General features: G+C 34.5%; 3 protein-coding genes across 4 annotated transcripts; 2 read left to right on the top strand and 1 right to left on the bottom strand.

Moving 5' to 3' along the window:
• The first annotated feature begins 8 nt into the window (after positions 1-8).
• On the top strand, positions 9-4,657 carry ap4m1 (adaptor related protein complex 4 subunit mu 1). Its single transcript, XM_051120329.1, has 15 exons — positions 9-236; positions 374-459; positions 548-654; positions 1,124-1,220; positions 1,334-1,444; positions 2,804-2,884; positions 2,961-3,023; positions 3,105-3,171; positions 3,268-3,321; positions 3,416-3,522; positions 3,598-3,689; positions 3,769-3,813; positions 3,902-3,952; positions 4,034-4,151; positions 4,227-4,657. Exons 1-15 carry the CDS (start codon positions 179-181, stop codon positions 4,416-4,418), a joined length of 1,329 nt encoding a protein of 442 aa, XP_050976286.1. The 5' UTR covers positions 9-178; the 3' UTR covers positions 4,419-4,657.
• A 2,144-nt stretch (positions 4,658-6,801) lies between these two features.
• On the top strand, positions 6,802-18,167 carry arrb2a (arrestin, beta 2a). 2 transcript variants are annotated; one of them, XM_051121107.1, is made up of 16 exons: positions 6,802-6,941; positions 7,486-7,516; positions 7,594-7,654; positions 7,757-7,801; positions 8,843-9,039; positions 9,294-9,353; positions 9,496-9,563; positions 9,661-9,796; positions 10,382-10,466; positions 10,569-10,641; positions 11,142-11,279; positions 12,848-12,931; positions 13,417-13,440; positions 15,597-15,673; positions 16,939-16,993; positions 17,092-18,167. In XM_051121107.1, exons 1-16 carry the CDS (start codon positions 6,919-6,921, stop codon positions 17,177-17,179), a joined length of 1,245 nt encoding a protein of 414 aa, XP_050977064.1. In that variant the 5' UTR covers positions 6,802-6,918; the 3' UTR covers positions 17,180-18,167. The 2 variants fall into 2 exon arrangements, with proteins under 2 accessions (XP_050977064.1, XP_050977065.1); XM_051121108.1 differs by lacking the exon at positions 13,417-13,440.
• si:ch1073-143l10.2 (uncharacterized protein LOC565165 homolog) lies at positions 17,949-21,089 on the bottom strand. Its single transcript, XM_051121109.1, has 6 exons — positions 20,949-21,089; positions 20,808-20,871; positions 20,652-20,715; positions 18,510-18,583; positions 18,168-18,419; positions 17,949-18,086 (listed from the first exon to the last, which is right to left on the bottom strand). The coding sequence occupies exons 1-6, from the start codon at positions 21,034-21,036 to the stop codon at positions 17,990-17,992; spliced, it is 639 nt and encodes a 212-aa protein (XP_050977066.1). The 5' UTR covers positions 21,037-21,089; the 3' UTR covers positions 17,949-17,989.
• Positions 21,090-21,114: the final 25 nt, after the last annotated feature.

Below are 21,114 nucleotides of genomic sequence, written 5' to 3'. Positions count from 1 at the left end.
CACGTGATTGCTCATGAAGAAGAACAAACCGGCTGTTTACAGTCATGACAGTGGCAGTAATAAAACATTTGAGCAGCTAAACCGCTTTATTTTGTTATATTGCAGAATACAAATGAAGGCGGATAAGGAAGCAGACTGATTTTAATAATATGAAAAAGACTCGTGTGTGCTGAAGAAAATGATCAGTCAAATTTTCATCTTGTCAGCAAAGGGAGATCATCTCATATATAAAGACTGTATCCTTACAACTTGCTTCCTAATGTATTAGTGAGATGTTATGTGTTTATATATGTCTAAGATTTAAGAGTGCGGGAGTCATTTAACATAAGTCTGTATACTTTCTGCTTATTAGTTTTTCTTAATTCTGCGTCAGTCCGAGGAGAAGCAAGTAAAGACTCCATTAATGTCTTCTATGAGATGGTCACAGCTCTTAGTGGAGATCAGCCTCCGGTTGTCATGGTATATTCATGATTTTTGAGTGGTCTGATGTCTGACTAGTTGTTTGATAATTTTATAATGTATTATACATTTGTTGATCTTGTTGCAGTCACACAAAGATCTTCATTTCATCCACGTAAGACAGGGTGGGCTTTACTGGGTGGCGTCTACCAAAATAAATCCATCCCCCTTCACCATAATTGAGTTCCTCAACAGGTTAACAAATCTTACTTTTATCAGTAATGTCATATTTGTGACCTTGGACCGCAAAACCAGTCATAAGTAGCACGGGTATATTTGTAGCAATAGCCAACAGTGTGGGTCAAACTGATCAATTTTTCTTTTATGCCAAAAGTCATTAGGATATTAAGCAAAGATCATGTTCCATGAAGATATTCTGTAAGTTTCCTACCGTAAATATATCAAAACGTAAAATGCATTGCTAAGAACTTAATTTTTTAAAGACGATTTCCCTTTGATCCCAGTTTTCACATAGTTGTATCTCAGCCACATATTGTCCTGTCCTAACAATACATTAATGGAAAGCTTATTTATCCAGCTTTCATATGATGTATAAATCTCAGTTTCAAAAAATGACTGGTTTTGTATTCCAGGGTCACATTTTATTATCAATACTACACCTATGTAGATGTCATGATGACAGCAGCAGTTTTATGTCTTACAGATTAGCAGCTCTTACGAAGGACTACTGTGGCAGTTTGTCAGAGAAATCAGTGCGGATGAATTTCGCTCTAATTTATGAGCTGCTGGATGAGATGGTGGTAAATGTTCTTTCTTTTTCTTTTATTTTTTTTATTGTCACACCAAACAAATCTTAAAAGTCTTAAAAGCACACAGACTTTGTATGTACTTCCTCTATTTCTCTGATCACCAGGACTTTGGCTACATACAGACGACCTCAACTGACATCCTGAAAAACTTTATCCAGACAGAAGCTGTTTCATCCAAACCCTTCAGCCTTTTTGACCTAAGTAATGTCGGTTTGGTAAGTTATTATTGTTATTTATTTATTTTTGGCATGTTCCTATCAAAAAAATTGATTATTTCTAAATGCGTTAGTGTTTTTGTTGAACAAACAGACAGCTGTAGACTGCATTATAGTTTATTTTACTTTGAAACAGTGGTTCTCAAACTTTTTGACTCCCAGGCTTTCCATTGTCAAAGATATTTGAGTATTTGAAAGTCTCCCGAGATATTTCTCATACTTATAATGACTGCTCATTTTCAAACTTTCTATTCACTTTATTCTTCAGAGCAGAAGTACATCTACTGACGAGACTTAGGGTTAATTAGCCGCTATAGGGAAATAACCAGAAGACTGTTTGCACTACAAACCAGTGTGTTCATAATTAAGATAATACATTAAAATATTATGTTAAGACACCAATTTGCAACATACAGCAGCAAAGCGAGCTGTTTTATACAGCTAAAAATAGCTGGACGCAAATGAGACCAGAAGCCTGACCCATAAAATTTGCAAATCGCCATGCCCACTCTTATGGGAAAAATAAGGATTACTTACTTTTATTTAGAAACTAGGAGTGGAAATATATTAAAATAATAAATAAAATAATTTACTTTTATAATTCCAATAGCAGTGTACAGTGTATTTTTGCTTTTGATTTCAAGTATTTATTTATTTATTATTATTATTATTTTTTTTTTTTACACACACACACACACGTTTGTTTTTGTGAATTGTGGGGACTTTCCATAGACTTCTATAGTTTTTATACTGACAAAACGATATTGTCTATCCCCTAACCCAACCCTAACCCTAAACCTACCCCTTACAGAAAACATGTTTACATCGTTACACTTTCAGATAAACATCACTTACTATTTTTAATAATTTTTTAACATTGTCAAAGTCAAAAATGTCAAAAATTTCAGGTTTTACTATCCTTGTGGGGACATTTGGTCCCCACAATGTAGCAAAAACAAGTACACACACACACAAATAGGAATTTTTACCCAAAAATATTTTAGAGCTTGAGAAAATGTATATAAATTTGTATATAATTTTATTAAATTCCATGATTTTTTTTTCTGGTCTAGACATCACACTTTTAAAATCTATTATTGTCAAAGATGTTGAAAAGCCTGTTTCTTACATAAAAATTACAGTTGTTAACAAGTAAAAATAAGAAATATGATTTCAGGTTAGAGTAGTTTATTTAAAATCTTTTTTTGTCTTATTTGAAATCATTTTAAGATTTTGTGGTCCTATTTAGAAGTGTGCTTAGTTAACTCTTGATTGAGATCTGGCCTCCTAGTTGAGAACCACTGCTTAAACTCAAATTTGAATGATAATTATGAACATTTTAATGTTCATATTCTGTAGTTTGGTGCTGAGACACAACAGAATAAAGTGGCTCCTAGTGTTGCAGCGAGTCGTCCTATAATGTCCAGTCGAGGAGAGCAGGTGGGTTGCCTTAGATTTTGAAATTTGATAATGAAATTATTATGAATTATTATAAATTCTCTCTCTTTGGCTGCAGGGTGGAAAAAATGAAATCTTTGTGGATGTCATAGAAAGGCTATCTGTGGTTATTGGCTCCAATGTAAGTACAACTTAAAAAAAAAAAACAGTTTTAAAATCAGACTGCTAATTGCTTACATCTACATGTTATTCTTCTTTTAAGGGAGTTTTAATGAAATCAGATATTCAGGGAGAGATAAGAATAAAATGTTTCCTCCCAACCTGTTCGGGTGAGTTAGCTACATCTTGCAGCCCATCTTAATGCACACAACTGATGAAATGATCTTCCCTTCTATGACTGTATATTTCTTTTGTTCATCCCGTAGAGATGCGGATTGGGCTGAATGAAGAGCTCAATATTGGAAAGTCCCAGCTGAAAGGTTGAGTATGCAACACTGATCAATACACACATCTCTAGAGGCTGTATATCTTTAATTACAGCTGTGATTAAGTCAGTTTCTTTCCATTCGTCAGGCTATAGTTCAGCTGTTCGAGTAGACGAATGCAGATTCCACCAGGCTGTCAAATTGGATGAATTTGATACTTTCAGAATATTGAAAGTTTGTCCAAGTCAGGGAGAGGTAAATTGCGGTCTAGTTCACAGAAATACACTTTAGAATAATTGCATGGATAGTTGATGGGTTTTTTTTCTTCAGCAAACAGTAATGCAGTATCAGCTGTGTGATGAGCTGCCATGTGCGCCACCGTTTCAGTTATTCCCCTCTGTAGAGAAGGATTATGTCAACAGGTTTGTAAACGTATTTCTGTAAAATGTGTACATTTGTTAGATTGTGCCAGTATATGCAATAATGAATGTTTCTCTGCAGGGTGTTGATTTTTCTTAAACTTAGATGTGATCTTCCACCTAAAAGGTCAGTGTATATACAGCATAGTTTTTAAAATGTCATCATACATCAAAAGATTTGTCAATATGAGTATTGTTCTTTACTTTTCCTGCAGTACGGCTCTTAATGTTTCCATTACTGTTCCTGTACCAAAAGGCTCTGTAAGGTCAGATTTTATGCAACAGCATGATTATTAGTGATATTTATTCTTATGGATCATAAGAGTTTCTCTCTCCATCCTGTACAGTATGTCTCAGGAGCTCAGTAGCCCTGACCAGACCGCTGAGCTGCAGCCGAAGAACAAAGCTTTGCTCTGGGAGATCCCTCGTTTCCCTGGAGGAGCGCAGTTGTCGGCACTGTTCAAGGTGATGTTATTATATGGTGATTTGCTTGATGCAAATTTTCATCCGTCACTGATGATGTGTGTTCTGATCCCACAGGTGGATGTTCCTGGAATAAGCTCCGCCTCTTTGCTGGAGGTCGGCCCTGTCAGTATGTCATTCGAACTGCCCAAACAAACCTGCACCGGCCTTCAGATCCGCTTCCTCCGGCTCTCTCCTACTCAGACGGGACTGTCACAACGTTGGGTTCGATATGTCACTCATTCTGACTCCTACACCATACGGATCTGACATAACCAGATGGAAAGAACAACGAACAAACTGCTGTGTGCCTCATCCAGCCACATTTTTTTTATTTTGTTGGGAAAGTCTGTAATCTATGCATATGAACAAATTTGTAGCTTTGCTCCTTTCTTTTTTTTATTTGAGAGAGAATGAATCTAAAGATTTTTGGAGATATAACAATATTGTGTCCAGGTGACTGTGAAAATTGTGTTCCTTTATTTAAAATAAAATAAGCTGTATAAATATATGTGTAAATGACTTATTAAAAAAAAACTTTTTTGTCATAGTTTCAATTAAACTTCATATAGGAGTAGACAAGCAGTTTAAAATTCTAATATTAAAAAGTCATTAGACATAAAAAGCTGAAATTATAATGTCATATCGATGCATTGTAAGTCAAAAATTTTAATTTTGTCATCATGTTGACACCTTTTCATCTCATAATTTTAAGAAATTATGTCCATTCCTGTCCTCAATTAACATAAAATAACTCAGTGGTGTATAAACACTTCAAATACATTACTTTACACTACCAAAAACAAGATTTTTTTTAATGTTTTTTAAAGAATTATCTTCTGCTCACCAAGGATGCATTTATTTGATCTAAAATACAGCAAAAGCAGTAATATTGTGAAATATTTGTACTATTTAAAATAATAGCTTTCTATTTAAATATATTATTTCTGTAATCAAAGCTAATTTTTCAGCATCATTACTCCAGTTTTCAGTGTCACATGAACCCTTAGAAATCATAATATGCTGATTTGTTCAAGAAACCTTTATTATTATTAGTATTATTATTATTAGTATTATTATCAATATTTAAAACAGTTTAATACATTGTTTGCAGGATTCTTTGATGAATAGAAAGATCCAAAGATTAGCATTTATCGGAAATGAAAAGCTTTTGTAACATTATACACTATACCATTCATATTTTATTATGTATTTTTTTATGTATTTATTGAAAATAAATGATAGAAATTAATACTTTTATTTACAAAAGATGCCTTAAAATAATGATAAAGACATTTTACTGTTACAAAAGATTTCTATTTCAGATAAATGCCATTCTTCTGAAATTTCTATTCATCAAAGACACTTAAAAAAAATTCTACTCAGCTCTTTTCAGTGTAATAATACTAGTTTTTTGACAAGCAAATCAAAATATTGGAATAATTTCTGAAGGATCATGTGACTGGAGTAATGATCCTAAAAATTCAGCTTTGAAATCACAGGAATAAATTACATTTTTAAAAATATTCAAATAGTTATTTTAAATAGTAAAAATATTTCCAAATTTTATTGTTTTTGCTGTACTTTGGATCAAATAAATGCAGGCTTGGTGAGCAGCCTGCGTATCTTACGGTCTAAAAACTTTAACTGATAATGTACATATATAATTTTTTTACTTTAAAAAGTTTACATTAGCTTGTAAGTCAGCAATTACTTTTTGATATTTAGATATATTTTTGATATTTTTGTTAATATATCTTGATAAATTTCTCACAATAACTTAACTTTCTCATAGCATTTTGTCTTTTTATGCTATTTATAAAACTTGTGTCATTATAATGACAGTATGTGATCATTTCTATTTTTTTATCTCGTGATTATGGTCTTTTTTGTCATAATTTAAACTTTAATGTCATTTTTGACTGTCAGTTTTGTTTTGTTTTTGTCATAATTAAGACTTAGTATGTTAACATTTTAACTTCATATTGTACTTATGACTTTTTTTTTTTTATCTCATAATTATGAGATCATAAAATTCATCTGAGTCTGGCAACAAGACCAAAAAGAAATCCATTCATCATTTCAAACCAGCATGTGTTGTGACACCTTAACTGTTCTCTGAAGCTACTCCCTTCAAGCTATAATTACAAGGAAAGAAAAACCATCTACCACATAAGTGGCCCAACCAAACAATAACTGTAGAGATATTACATTGACAAATAGGGAAAACCTCTTAGAGAAAATATCTCTCTTTTGATGTCATCCCACACTGCCACCAGATAGAAATACATCAAAAGATGACATGTTTGACCCCCTGTGTTATCAAAGCACGGATGAGCTCTAGTACCTCACCATTCTCACATGTACATTTTATTATGGGAAAAAGATACTGTGTGACTTAGTACATAGTATCATACTAGAGGTCTTTTGTACTATATATACACACCGTAAGAAGTATATATAATGAATAGTATAATATAATACATAAATAAAACACTTAATATAATTAAGAAAACAGAAATAGATGCGAATACTCAGTGTTATTAAATAAATATATTAAAAGTTAAATAAATAATATATTTATTTGCATACTTGTACACTCTGTGAACCATCACTGGTTGTTGTATCTGCTGATCACGTGATTCAACAGTAGCCCCGCCCACCGCCAGCTACCAGGGAACGATTGAACGCCTACAGGAGCTGCTGTTTACACTCTGTGCCATAGCCGTGTTTTCCTCCACAAATTCCCACGGCCAAATCCTCCCTCATTATGGGGGACAAGGCAGGCACCCGGTGAGTATTTTTTATGGATTCAGACCTCAAATAAATTTTGTTTGATATCATTACTATTGAAATTATAAAGCGAACAGTAGCTAATACTAGCTGGATTGTAAATGGACGTGGATGGATAACCTGACAGAGCATGATGGAGAAACGGCACTTAACGTGTACGGTTATTAAATTAAAAACGTTTTGTTTTTATAATTGCGTTAGAAATATGTTTTCAAAGGCTTCAATAGAAGTCAGTTCATCCTTTAGCATGCATGTCGCATAGCCTGGCAGCTAACAACAGCTGCCCATGTAGGTTGTATGCAACATTCTCATACTGATCTTTCTAGTTATTTAATCAAACGTAGTATTATTAATATAGTCAGCATGTTTTATAGTAATACTGGGCGTTGCAAGCAAACTAGTTCTCCCAGTATGCCATTTGTTGCTCTCCACCGTTTGTTTGCTCTTGCCATCTGCTTTAGTTTAAAATGTTCCCACCTACATTTACAAACGATCAGCTTTGATAATGTCTGTGGCTATTCATGCACTCTTTTCTATTCTGAAGGGTATTCAAGAAGTCCAGTCCAAATTGCAAGGTAAGATTTTTTATATGTTACGGTATAACAATTGTGGTTTCCACAAGTTGTAGTTTCAACCATGTCTGTTTTCACAGCTTACAGTATATCTGGGGAAAAGAGATTTTGTGGATCACCTAGATCATGTGGACCCTGTTGGTCAGTGGTTTGAGATTAACAGTTCAATTGAATTTAAATGGAGAAGTGAAAGTCTACTAGTGAACGTTCACTGACATAAATCGTATTATACTTCTGCTACAGATGGTGTGATTTTGGTCGACCCTGAATATCTCAAAGATAGAAAAGGTGAGTCGGAAAACATCTTTGCTATTTGGTTTTTGACAATACCGATAAGTCAATAGTTATTTGCATGTAATGCCTGGTAAGCAGTAAACTGTAGATATAGAGTGTTTTCACGACACGTCATCAGTTGGCGATATTGGCAGCACTGATCGTAAACACTGCCACTGAACCCAATGGAACTTGCATATTTAACTGATTGCTGCTGAAAATGGTCAATTATTGTTATATTTTGGGCTGTACTAATCAGTCGGACCGGGAAAAACATTTGGAGTACTATAGACTGCTAAAAGTTTTAACAAATCAAGCAGAGGTGCACAAAAAACTGAGGAACAAAAGGTGTTTGTTGTTGGCCAAGCTGAGCCAGGATTGTCAAGATTCTTGCCTTGAAAACATTTGTGTTTGTTCTTATCATTTCCGATTAGGTAGGTGAAATATTAGGTTAATATATTAATACTTCTCGTACGCATCTTAATCACCTATTAACTGTAGTTTGTCAAAATATTGCGCCTTTTCCTGCTTACTAAGTCCTAATATGATTTAGCAGCTTCCACACATTTTTTCCAAGGTTTAGACAAAATAAAATAGCAGAACAACATATTTGGTAGTAGCTGTTGTTTGTATATTTACATATATTATTTTATCTAAATAATAAAAAAAAAAAAAAGATGCTACAAGTAAAGTTCTGTGTGTTAATATTATGAAGTACAGTATGAAAAATGGATATTCGTTTTGAGATTTGTTGCCTAAAAATTACAGCTGTGTTATTTAATTATTACTTTTTAAAGATTCAAGTGAGCATTAGATGACGGCAAAGGTAGTCTTAATGTAAATACAAGGAAATGAGCATGCACAATTAAATTATATGATACCAATATATCGAGCATCCCTACTGTTTGGTTTTCCAGTTGATGAATTTGGAAAGCTTATCTAATATGGAATGTTTTTCCATACTTTATCGTAACTTACTTAACTTCGAATGCAAATGATATCTCACTTCTGGTGTTTCTGTAGTAATCTATTCAACTTTATTTGTTTTTCCTACAGTATTTGTGACTTTAACCTGTGCGTTCCGGTATGGCCGTGAGGACCTTGACGTTCTAGGGCTCTCCTTCCGAAAAGATCTTTACATCTACACTTTTCAGGCCTATCCCCCCATTCCAGAGGAATCCAAGCCCCACAGTCGTCTGCAGGAGAGGCTTTTGAAGAAACTGGGCCAGAATGCTTATCCTTTCCATTTCACTGTGAGTTCCTCCCTGTGAGTTTTTTTACATCTTTTAAATGGTGATGTGATGCTTAAATTCACTTGTAGCATTTATTAAGACATATTGGTATTAGTCACTAGATCTGAATAGTATATGTTCAATTTTAATGTATATAGTTATACAGTTATAACATGAAAGTAATTATCGATTTGGTTTCAGATGACAACTGAAACTTTTTTTTTTTTTTTTTGACTGTACTTGATCAGATGCATAAGTTCTTCTGCTTTTTTTAGATACCGCAAAACTTGCCGTGCTCTGTTACTCTGCAGCCCGGGCCTGAGGACACAGGAAAGGTATTATCACTCCTACACAGCTCATTTTAACATAACAAACACAATCTAACACCTTTGGATGTGTCACCCAATTTTGCACACATCCTGTTTTTGAAGCTTGGGCAAGCTTGTCTTTTGTTCACCTGCTTCTTTTTCTTTTCAGGCCTGCGGTGTGGATTTTGAGATCAGGGCTTTCTGCGCCAAAACAATGGAGGAGAAGAACCACAAACGGTTTGATTATTGACAATTTTCTGCTCTAATCATTTGTGTAAAAGAGATTAATTAAGAGAGTTTACATCTTATTTGAAGCTTATTTCCTCCTCCACAGGAATTCAGTGCGATTAGTGATACGTAAAGTCCAGTATGCACCCGAGAAACCTGGCCCACAGCCGATGGTGGAAACGACGAGGAGTTTTCTCATGTCAGACCGGTCTTTACACCTAGAGGCTTCACTAGATAAAGAGGTATCGCATTGTTTTACCCTCGTAACTCATTTCGGGTCTATTGACTTGGAAGAGATCCATAAACATTTCTAAAAAATGTGTTGTTTTAGTAAGGGAATGAACCTTTGCAAGTGCTTTAAGACCCTCAAAAATACACACATTTTTTTTTTGTTAGTATTTTTTTTAAATTATTATTATTATTATTTTTTTCACAATTATTTTCTAGAAGATATAGCCATTTAAAAAAAATGTTGCGTTTCATATTCGGGTCATTTTGGACACAAGTATGTGTATATATATAAATATATATATTTATTTACTTATTTATTTATATATATATATATATATATATATATATATATTTGAAGGAGTTTCTTAGTGTTTTAATCAAAAGGGGTAAATGCAGTAATAACATTGTAATAACATGGTAACATTCAAGTTTTAGTTGAGAAATATTAAGTTATGACTGTTTATAAAACAACGATTCTTTGGGTCCAAACAGACATGGAATGTGAAAATATATACATATTTTAATGCATCATCAGGTTTAACACAGTGCTAGTAAGAGTTAATTAACCTATAATTAACCTCAATTTTCTTACCCAGCTCTATTACCATGGCGAGCCAATCAGTGTTAACGTCCATGTCACCAATAACTCAACCAAGACTGTCAAAAGGGTTAAAATATCAGGTAAGTTGCTGTTTGTAGGATGACATTATTTTCATATCACTCTCATCATCTGTGATCTGTTTGCATAATTATACTGTACTGTTTACATTTGTGTCTTTACAGTTCGACAGTATGCTGATATCTGTCTGTTCAGTACAGCACAGTACAAATGTCCAGTGGCTCAGATAGAGGCAGAGTAAGTGTTTTATTTAGTCTGTATCCACTTTATCTTTAACGTGGAAGTAAGCCTATGGGTAATTCATTATCCAAAATAACGAGAAGAATAACACCGTGAAGTCGCTACAACTGTTTGCACTACAAACCAGTTTGCTCATAATTAACATAATACATTAAACTAATACGGTAAGAGACACCAATCTGTAATATCAAGCAGCAAAACAAATTGTTTTGTACAGCTAAAAATAGTTGGACGCGGATGAGACCGGAAGCCAGACCCATAAGATGGAGCACAAACGGAGCTTCCGCTCTTACAGCAAGAAAAATGTGGATAGATGTTGGTGTTTTGAAATGTTTTTATTAGTTGTCTTTAATTTAAGATTTATGATTGAGATATTATTAGAAGAACAAACCTGCCCAAAAGTGACACAAAAACCATCTTCTTCAGCCTGTTTGCTGACTTGAAGTGATGTGTACATGGGTAACCATGTGTGTTCGTTCCGTCTCTGTGTCCTGCAGCGATCAGGTGGCATCCAGCTCTACTTTTTGTAAAGTGTACACACTCACACCCACTCTCAACAACAATCGAGAGAAGAGAGGACTGGCGCTGGATGGAAAACTCAAACATGAAGACACCAACCTGGCATCCAGTACTATGTGAGTATTACTATGTACTGTACTTAAAGGGATAGTTCATCCAAAAATGAAAATTCTGTCAGAAATTACTCTCCCTCATGTTGGTACAAACCCGTAAGACCTTTGTTCGTGTTCAGAGCACAAATTACGATATTTTTAATGAAATCCGACAGCTTTTTGGCCCTGCAAAGACAAAGCAACTACCAGAAATGTAGTGAGGACATGGTTAAAATAGTCTATGTGACATCAGTGTTTCAACCTTAATGTTATGAAGCTATGAGAATAATTTGTGAACAAAAAATAACGACTTCTGTGTCAGTGTTTCATGTGCATTCACGAGAGTGCAACTTCACGTGTGTGGAGCTATTCTGACGTAGAACCCGGATGCACTGCGCCTTGTTTACAAGCAAGGAAGATGCACACTGTACATAAGAGTATTTGTAAACTGTCTGAAGATTTTGACAGAGGATGACTTTTGAACCAAAATATGCAGACGATGAATGCACATGAACGGGTTGAAGACTGAAACAAAAGAGAAGAAATTGTTGAATAAAGTCTTTATATTAGTATAATATTATATTATTATATTATATTATATATTCTTCGCGCGGAAAAAGAATTCTCGTAGCTTCATGACATTAAGGTTGAACCACTGATGTCACGTTAGGGCTGTCAACTATTAATCGTGATTAATTGCATACAAAATAAAAGTTTGAGTTTGCCTAATATATGTGTGTGTACTGCGTACAATTATTATGTATATATAAATACAAACACATTCATGTATATATTTAAGAAATATTTACAAGAATATGTATTTATTATAAATTTTATATAATTTATGTTATATATAAATAAAATCATTTTGTATATTAATAACATATTTCTCATATATATACACATTAATTTGTGTGTATTTATATATACATAATAATTACACAGTACACTGTACATAAGAGTACATTGATATTGCAGATACATAATAATTACACACAGTACACACACATATATTAGGCAAACTTAAACTTTTATTTTGTATGCAATTAATCGCGATTAATTGTTGACAGCCCTATGTCACGTGGACTATTTTAACAATGTTCTTACTACCTTTCTTGGCCTTGAATGTGTCAGTTGCGTTGCTGTCTTCACAGGGGTCAGAAAGCTCTTATATTTCACCAATAACATGTTAACTTGAGTCCCAAAGATGAACGAAGATTTTACGGGTTTGGAACAGCATGACGGTCGATAATTAATGACAGAACTTTAATTTTTTGGTCAACTGACCCTTTAACCACCCCATTTTACCCATATGCTCAGTGGTTACTATGCAAAAACACCTTATAAAAATGGTAACATTGTAGAAATCCAAAATGTTACCTTCATTAACACATACAGGCATATTTGCAAAAATCAAGTTAGTTAAGCAGTCAAAATGTTCAAAAAATGTAAGTTTCCTGGTGCCAGTTGATTGGGAAAGCAGTTGATTTCCCAGTTTCATAGCATGTCACTTTGCAGAAGTTTTGTGTTGACCTTCATTCTTTGAGAACAAAGTGTTGATTGACTGATTCTGTTTGTTTGTTTGACTGCAGTGTGAAGGATGTGAGTAATAAGGAAGTTCTGGGTGTGCTGGTGTCATATCGGGTCAAAGTCAAACTGGTGGTCTCCCGTGGGGGGTGAGTCACCTGCTTCCTTTCTACAGTCGCACACTGGGGAGCAGTTTTGATTAGTCTCTAAGTGTCCACAAATATTAAGGCAATAACAATTAGTGAGACCTTGTCACTTGTAATTCATTGTGTGTATGTGTGTGTGTGTATATGTACACAAGTTTCACGGTATGATTCATCTGTCCTATACACACCATGTCAATTCTCTGTGACATATATATTTACAATAGTGAATTAGTCAGTTTGTGAGGTTGACCTTGTTTTCTTCTCTTTTTATTGGTTTGATATTTTCAGTGGTGGTCAATTAGCGTGCTGTGCTTTAGCTGTTAGAACTCTTGCAGGATGCTGTGAGCTTTGTGTTTTATATTCCCTCCCTGAGCCCTTGCCTCTCTGTGCTGCTTCGTTCTGGTTATCAAATCATTTTGTCATTCTCCCATTGTTTTATGTCTCTCTTTCTGTCTGTTTCCTTCCCCTCCATCTGTGTGTTGCGTCAGGCTTTTAAGCAGCTTGCTGGAGAGGTAAATACATCCATTGTGCATTCTGGTGTCTTGCTGTAGTGTCTCTAGGTTTGCCATAAAAAGGAAATCTGCATGGTGTTGAATGCTCTGCTCAACTTTACCCTGATGCTTCCTGTCTGATATCCATAGTGTTAGAGCACTAACCTTAACACACATGAAACCGCATGAATGGATGAATCTCACTAAGAAATGTCTAGGTCATATTTTTTTTTTAAATATTTTTTTATCTCCAAATCCAAAATACATGTCGTGTATTTTTTTATTTTTTTTTTAGGGCTGGGTAAAAAATTTTGATTTCTCAATTTGCTCAATTTACTATCTCTCCGAATAGGAAAACATCAAATTCTTCGAAACTGTTCACCAAGCTTATGATTAAAATTGCGCTGACTTTGCTAATCAACAATTGGCTCTTTCATTAAGAAGGTGGGGCTTTGTGGCCATAATGAGCGTTGCATTTTCCTCAAGTCTTGGGTATTCTATAGTCTTTGTTACAATTAGGGCCCGAGCACCGGCGGTGCAGAAACCCTATTGGAATTGCTCAGATTCTTCTTCTCCAAAATGAATCACATTTTTGAGGGCCTAAACTTGCTCGAAAACTCATAAAACTTTGCACATGCGTCAAAAGTGGTGAAAATTTACATCTGATATGGGTTTCAGGAGTGGGTGCGGCAAAATGGCACCACCTATAAAATTTCAACAAAGTGCCCCTCGATGTATGAAATTTGGTAGACACATGTAACACACCAATACCTACAAAAAAAGTCCCTCTGTACAAAGTCAGAAACCGAACAGGAAGTCTGTTATTTTTAATTTTCTTGGCAAGTTTTGTGCCATTTTTGCCATTTTCAGGTGTTGTATTTAAACAAACTCTTCCTAGAGATTTAAACAGATCAACACCAAATTTGGTCAGTCTAATCTAAAGCCCTTTGTGACGTTAAATTGCAAAGATCTTGAGTTTTCGTTGAAGGGCGTGTCCGTGGGGGCCTGACTAACTTTAGTTGTATAATAATTCTTTAGTTGTATATGGTAGTTGTTATAATTCAAGCATACAATTCCCATGACCATATTCAGTTATAGTCATAACGCAACCTACTGGCAACAGGAAGTGACATGTTTTACGCTGTAACAAACTCCTCCTAGAGATTTATTGACAACAACATTAGATTTGGTATATCTAATGGCCTTTGTGATGTTAAATGGTGAAGACCTTGAGTTTTCGTTAAAGGTCGTGTCCTTGGCGCCCTGACAAAGTTCAGTGTTTCGCCATGGAAAAGGCAGTTGTAACTCAGCCACCAAACTTCACACATTTGACGAGAGTCCTAGCCTGAATACATCTAAATGCCAATACTCAGGTATAACCATAGTGCCGCCTGTTGGCAACAGGATATGTCATGCTTCACACTAATGCAAACATACCATGTTCAATCTGCACCAAACTTCAGGTTAAGTAAGAGTCCTTAGTGCCACCAGCTGGCAGCAGGAAGTTTGGCACATTTAATTGGCTATAAAACAATATTATAGTCCTATATTTACCACTGCATATTGTTCACTGTTCGTTGTTTTCCTAAAACCACCAGGTAGCAGTGAACCTGGGTGTGAGGGCTCTGTCAGTGCTACTTGCAGCTTAATGTAATTGTAACTTTATTATTAGTAAAACTTAATTGAGTGTAATTTAAGTGTTTGTATAAAAATCAGTTATTTTAAACTTCGATATTATGGTAATGTAGTACCAACTTACTCTCCTGTATATTTTACAGCATTGAGGGTTTTTTTTTTCTTTAGAAATTTTGACATGTATTGTACCTGATATATATCCAAAATAATGAGTATCGACAGTAATATACAATAAAGTATTAAATATATATATATATAAAATATGAATAAAAAAAAAGTTTAAAATATCAAGGTTACAGCAAGACACTTAAAATGAAGAGAATGGGACTTAATTGATGAACATGTTAGAATCCAAAAAAAGTTTTACAGTTGTTTCTTCTGTTTTCAGTAAAAAAAAAAAAAAGCAATATTGCTTTGGTTTTGGATTGAAATATGACCTAGTCAGTTCTTGAGAGATACGTCCTCTTATAAACTCTTCTACATCTCAAGTATGTCAAATGATGGCAGTGTTGGTTTTGTTTTTTTTTCTCTCTCTTATTCAGGGATGTCTCAGTGGAACTGCCTTTTGTCTTAATGCATCCAAAACCAGCAGACTCTACCATTTTACATTCAACCTCAGGTTTGTGCCAAGAAATGATCACAAAATAGGCCACATGGAACTGTAACAGGAACTCCTTCATTAAAGGAGAAGTCCACTTCCAGAACAACAATTCACAAATAATTTACTCACCCCCTTGTCATCCAAGATGTTCATGTCTTTCTGTCTCTAGTCATGAACAAATTATGGTTTTTGAGGAAAACATTTCAGGATTTTTCTGCATATAATGGACTTCATTGGTGTCCCGATTTTGAACTTCCAAAATGTAGTTTAAATGCTTCAAATGGCTCTAAGCGATCCCAGCCGAGAAAGAAGGGTCTTACCTAGCGAAACGATCAGTCATTTTTTTTTAAAAAATAAAAATGTTTACTTTTTAAGCACAAAAGCTTGTGTAGCACAGGCTCTGGGATGCACGTCCATGTACTATTGAATCACATCGGAAGGTCACGTGGACGTAGGCGGATCTACAGACCCAGTGTCTACAAAGCGAACGCACAAAGACTAAGAAAGTGCAAGTAAGTCAAATGCTGTTTACAAACAAAAAGGTACAACGATGTCGGACGATTCTGAAGTTGTAGGAGAAAATAACATGGAATTTTTCAACATACTCTAACTTTCTGAGCCAGAGTACACAGACAATTAACTTGTGGTGAGTTGAAGACGTGATTCGTAGTAGTGATGGGAAGTTCGGATCATTTTACCGACTTGGACCTTTGAGTCTCATTCAGCAAAGTAAACAAATCTTTTTTCGAGTCATTTCGTTCATTTTAGCAAAATCAGCATCACGTGACAGCCCCATAAGATGAACGAACGACTCGAAACAGGTGAACTAATTCCAGTACAGAACCTAATAGGATGTTGCGCATGCGTGACTGAACGAATCACTCGCCGAGACAATTCGTTCTTCCCGAGTCACGTTAAAGATTTGTTCAAAATGAATGAATTGTTCAAGAACGCGCATCTTAGAGCCTGTGCTACACGAGCTTTTGTGCTTAAAAAGTAAACAAATTTTTATTAAAAAAAAAAATCCTCGGCTGGGATCGTTTAAAGCCCCTTGAAGCTGCAGTTAAACTACATTTTGGAAGTTCAAATTCGGGGCACCAATGAAGTCCATTATATACATAAAAATCCTGAAATGTTTTCCTCAAAAACCATAATTACTTCACGACTGAAGACAGAAAGACGTGAACATCTTGGATGACAAGGGGGTGAGTAAATTATTTGTAAATTGTTGTTCTGGAAGTGGACTTCTCCTTTAAGTCACTATTACTTTTTTTGTTCAACAGCTGCTCCAGTGTTGGATCCACCAATTGACACCAACTTGATAGAGTTTGACACAAAGTAAGTAAGACTTTTTTTTAATATAAACATTAAGCGTAATAATCATGTATGTATCATCCCACATGTTTTAAACATTGTTTTCTATGTTACTTTAACAGCAGTTTAACCCCAGATGACGACATCGTATTTGAAGACTTCGCTCGTTTGCGGTTAAAAGGAATAATCGACAAGGAAGAGGACTGCTGAATGTTTTATCATCTCGTTCATCAAGAACAGAAGCGCTTCTCATCAAATTGTGCATCTCTTTTCTCCAAGAGTGTAACAATTCATCTCATTACGAAAGAAGCAGTATTGGGATATTTTACTTAAAACTGGAGAAAAGTAAAAGACTTATGACGTATACATATGAAAAGCTAATGAAGGAGGGGATTCCAGGGAATTTCATACATTTTTGCATAGGCATGTAAAAATTATATCTCATATTGTGCCAGCTTGTTATGAATGGCAAACCAATCTGTAAAGATGATGAAATTTGCTCCATATTTATTACTTGACAAAAAACAGTCATGAATTTCCATATGATCTGTGTACAGTATAGACAGATGGACGTTTCGGCGACACGGGCTGTGCATGTTTCTCATTGAGGATCATATGTGATTGAGCACATATTGTTTTTCTGCAGGATGTAAATATATGAAAGTGCTGCTTTTAACTTGTTGGACTGCTGCATTGGTTAAATAAAAAAACACAGTTAATGTATAGAGATTTAACATCCCTCAGGAGAAAGGAAATCTGTTTTCATAATTACAGGATACACTGATTTTATTTTTCTTTTAAAACTGAATTTTTATTTAATTTTTTTAAATAAAACTAATAGAAATACAACGTGGCTGCGTTACTGTGTTATTAATCATGGATATTAAGAATAAAGGTTTATTACTAACCTCTAAATTCAGCAATCTGGTAGGAAAATCCAGTGTGTCTTGCATATCTTTTTTTATATATAAAATAAAATCCAAAAGCATAGAAAAAAGCCACAAAACAAAATTTACATTTCTAAGAAGGAGGACGCTGAGTTTTAGACTCTGGTTTGATTTCTGAGCGAGATCTGACCCGATACCGCTTCTTCAGTCGACCTGCCAAACGTTGCCACCTAGTGGACAACAAATGCAAATCACTGATGTGCAAAGTCATTGAAAAAGCATTAATAAAATATTAACATAATTATATTCACCTTTCTTGTGTTGCATTGTATTTATTAATCCTCTCAGCCTCCTCTTTCTTCTCTTCTAACCAGCGTTCGAGGAGCTGCTCTTTGTGGAGGTTTGCGGCAGTCAGCTTCTCTCTCAGTGAGCTGTGCTCCAGTTTCAGTGCTGTTAGTTCCTTTGATTGACACTCAAGCTGATACTCGTGTTCCTCTAGATTAGCCTTCAAACAGGAAGCCCCCTGGGCCAATACAACTGCTTCGGTCCTGTAGCGGGCAACTCTATGGCAGGAAGACACAGAGGCTTATTAGGATGGCTTGTCTTGATGATTTTCTCATCTTTTTCAAGATGTAACTGGCTGTTTTACTTACTGTGAGTGACAGTATTGTAACTCTGCCTCCTTCAGGTATATATTACTGGTCAGATCTGAGATTTTCTGCTTGAGCTAGATAAAACAGAAGAGGAAGTAGTGATAGACTGTGGAAACTGAGGTTTCATCTGAATAGACACTACCAGTCAAAAGTTTTTGAATAGTAAGATTTTTAACGTTTTTAAAGTCTCTTCTGCTCACCAAGCCTGCATTTATTTGATTCAAAGTACAGCAAAAACAGTACTTTTGTGACATATTTTTACTATTTAAAAAACTGCTTTCTATTTGAATATATTTTAAAATGTAATTTATTCCTGTGATTTCAAAGCTGAATTTTTAGCATCATTACTCCAGTCACATGTTCCTTCAGAAATCATTGTAATATTCTGATTTGCCGCTCAAAAATCATTTATTATTATTATTATTATGTTGAACAGCTGAGTAGAATTTTTTTTCAGGATTCTATGAATAAAAAGTTCAGAAGAAAAGCATTAATCTGAAATAGAAATCTTTTGTAAAATTATAAATGTCTTTATCATCACGTTTGATCAATTTAAAGCATTCTTGCTATAAAAGTATTAACTCCACTGTTTTAAATATTGATGATAATAATAAAAAAATCTCTGTAATCTCTGTATTCCTGTGATCAAAGCTAAATTTTCAGCATCATCATTACTCCAGTCTTAAGTGTCACATGATATTTCAGAAATCATTCTAATATGCTGATTTGCTGTTCAAGAAATATTTTTTATTTATATTATTATCAATATGTAATATAGTTGAGTATATTGATACTATTTTTGGGTTGGAGAAGAAATTATAGAAATTAATACTTTTATTTAGCAAAGATGCTTTAAATTGATCAAAATTGATAAAAACATTTATAATGTTACAAAATATTTCTATTTCAGATAAATGCTGCTCCTCTGAACTTTCTATTCACCAAATAAACCTGAAAAAAAATCTACTCTACTCATAATAATAATAACAATAATAATAATAATAATAATAATAATAATAAATGTTTTTGCAGAAAATCAGAATATTAGAATGATTTCTGAAGGATCATGTGACTGGAGTAATGATGCTAAAAATTCAGCTTTGAAATCACAGGAATAAATTACGTTTTAAAATATATTCAAATAGAAAACAGTTAATTTAAATAGCAAAAACATTTCAAAATTTGACAGTTTTTGCTGTACTTCAGATCAAATAAATGCAGGCTTGGTGAGCAGAAGAGACTTCTTATATAAACATGAAAAATCTTAGTGTTCAAAAATTTTGACTGGTAGTGTATACCACGAATAAATTGAGAGAATAAATGTTGGAATAAATCAAATAAACATCTCAGTTAATGGCTTAATATGCTCAGAAACAAAACAGTAAAAACAAATTTCTTATAGAACGTTTTCAGAACACGTCATCAGTCTGTCATATTGGTGACTCTGAATGTAAACAATGCCACTAAATCGAACAAAACTTGCATATTTTGCTGATTATTGCTGCTGAAAATGGTCAATTATTGTCATGTTTTGGGCTGTACTAATCGGTCAGACTAGGAAAAACATTTGGAGTACTATAGACTGCTAAAAGATATAACAAATCAAGGAGAAGAGTGCAAAAAAAGCCGTCTGAGGAACAAAAGGCGTTTGTGTTTGGCCAAACTGAACTGGGATTTCCATAGCAAGAAACTTAACAACATTTGTGTTTGTTCTTATCATTTCCGGGCGGGTAGGTGAAATATTAGGCTAATATCTTATTTAATACTCCTCGTACATATCTTTACCACCAATTAACTTTAGTTTGTCGAAAATTTGCACTCTTTCCTGCTTATTAAGTCCTTGTCTATATGACTTAGCAGCTTCCACACATTTTTTCCATGGTTTAGACAGCATAGAACAGCGTATTCAGTTGTACATTAACTGTGCAATGCTGTTGTTTACATCCGAGTATCGCCAATATGGCCACGGATCCGGGTAACTGACCAAATTGCGACGTAGGTGCAAACCCTCTAAAGATTAAGCATAACTAAAACCTTAAACTTCCAAATGACCATGTCATACACAAAATCTCAAGATCTGGTGGAAAATAAAATGTTTGTTTTCGCAAAAAGGCAGTTCACTGTTACGAATATTCCTCTCACCTGTTGATTAAGAAATTCCAGCTCATTCACTCTCAAATAAAGGGAGCCGCCTTCATCTGGGGATCTAGATGAATATAGGTTATATGCATAATCTATTCCAATAAGTCAAAAAATCAAATCAGTACAACAACAGATGTCAAGCATCATGTGTGTTACCTGCATGTGTCCATGTCTTTCCAGAGTCTCATGTGAAAAGCCAGCATCTCCTCCAGCCTGGACACTGTCAGAGCATCCAGTCATTACTGAAGCATTACTGATAGCTTGTTTCTGTACATTTGACAGCATTTCGAAACTCACCATTGTCAAAAAGGCCAGAGAAGGGATCTTTCTGCCTGCAGTCTCTGTGAAACAACTCTGCCCGCACGTGACTCTTCCAGGAATCCATAATCTGTGCTGGAGCTCAGTTAGACAATTCACCTATTTTATTCTCTTATCTGATGTATTATTAAAGCGTTTTTACATT

Source organism: Labeo rohita, chromosome 10 (genome assembly GCF_022985175.1).
Source record: "Labeo rohita strain BAU-BD-2019 chromosome 10, IGBB_LRoh.1.0, whole genome shotgun sequence".
Classification (NCBI taxonomy): Eukaryota; Metazoa; Chordata; class Actinopteri; order Cypriniformes; family Cyprinidae; genus Labeo; species Labeo rohita.
This window is presented reverse-complemented; position numbering and strand designations above follow the sequence as displayed.

Coding starts and splice junctions, on each gene's coding strand:
- ap4m1 (XM_051120329.1), top strand. CDS start 179: ATGATCAGTCAAATTTTCATCTTGTCAGCAAAGGGAGATCATCTCATA. Junction 2,885..2,960: donor TGTCCAGTCGAGGAGAGCAG/GTGGGTTGCCTT, acceptor CTTTGGCTGCAG/GGTGGAAAAAATGAAATCTT. Junction 3,322..3,415: donor TGGAAAGTCCCAGCTGAAAG/GTTGAGTATGCA, acceptor TCCATTCGTCAG/GCTATAGTTCAGCTGTTCGA.
- si:ch1073-143l10.2 (XM_051121109.1), bottom strand. CDS start 21,036: ATGGATTCCTGGAAGAGTCACGTGCGGGCAGAGTTGTTTCACAGAGAC. Junction 20,872..20,948: donor CTCTGGCCTTTTTGACAATG/GTGAGTTTCGAA, acceptor ATGCTCTGACAG/TGTCCAGGCTGGAGGAGATG. Junction 18,087..18,167: donor TACAATGCAACACAAGAAAG/GTGAATATAATT, acceptor GTTGTCCACTAG/GTGGCAACGTTTGGCAGGTC.
- arrb2a (XM_051121107.1), top strand. CDS start 6,919: ATGGGGGACAAGGCAGGCACCCG. Junction 7,655..7,756: donor AGATCATGTGGACCCTGTTG/GTCAGTGGTTTG, acceptor CTTCTGCTACAG/ATGGTGTGATTTTGGTCGAC. Junction 10,467..10,568: donor CAAAAGGGTTAAAATATCAG/GTAAGTTGCTGT, acceptor GTGTCTTTACAG/TTCGACAGTATGCTGATATC.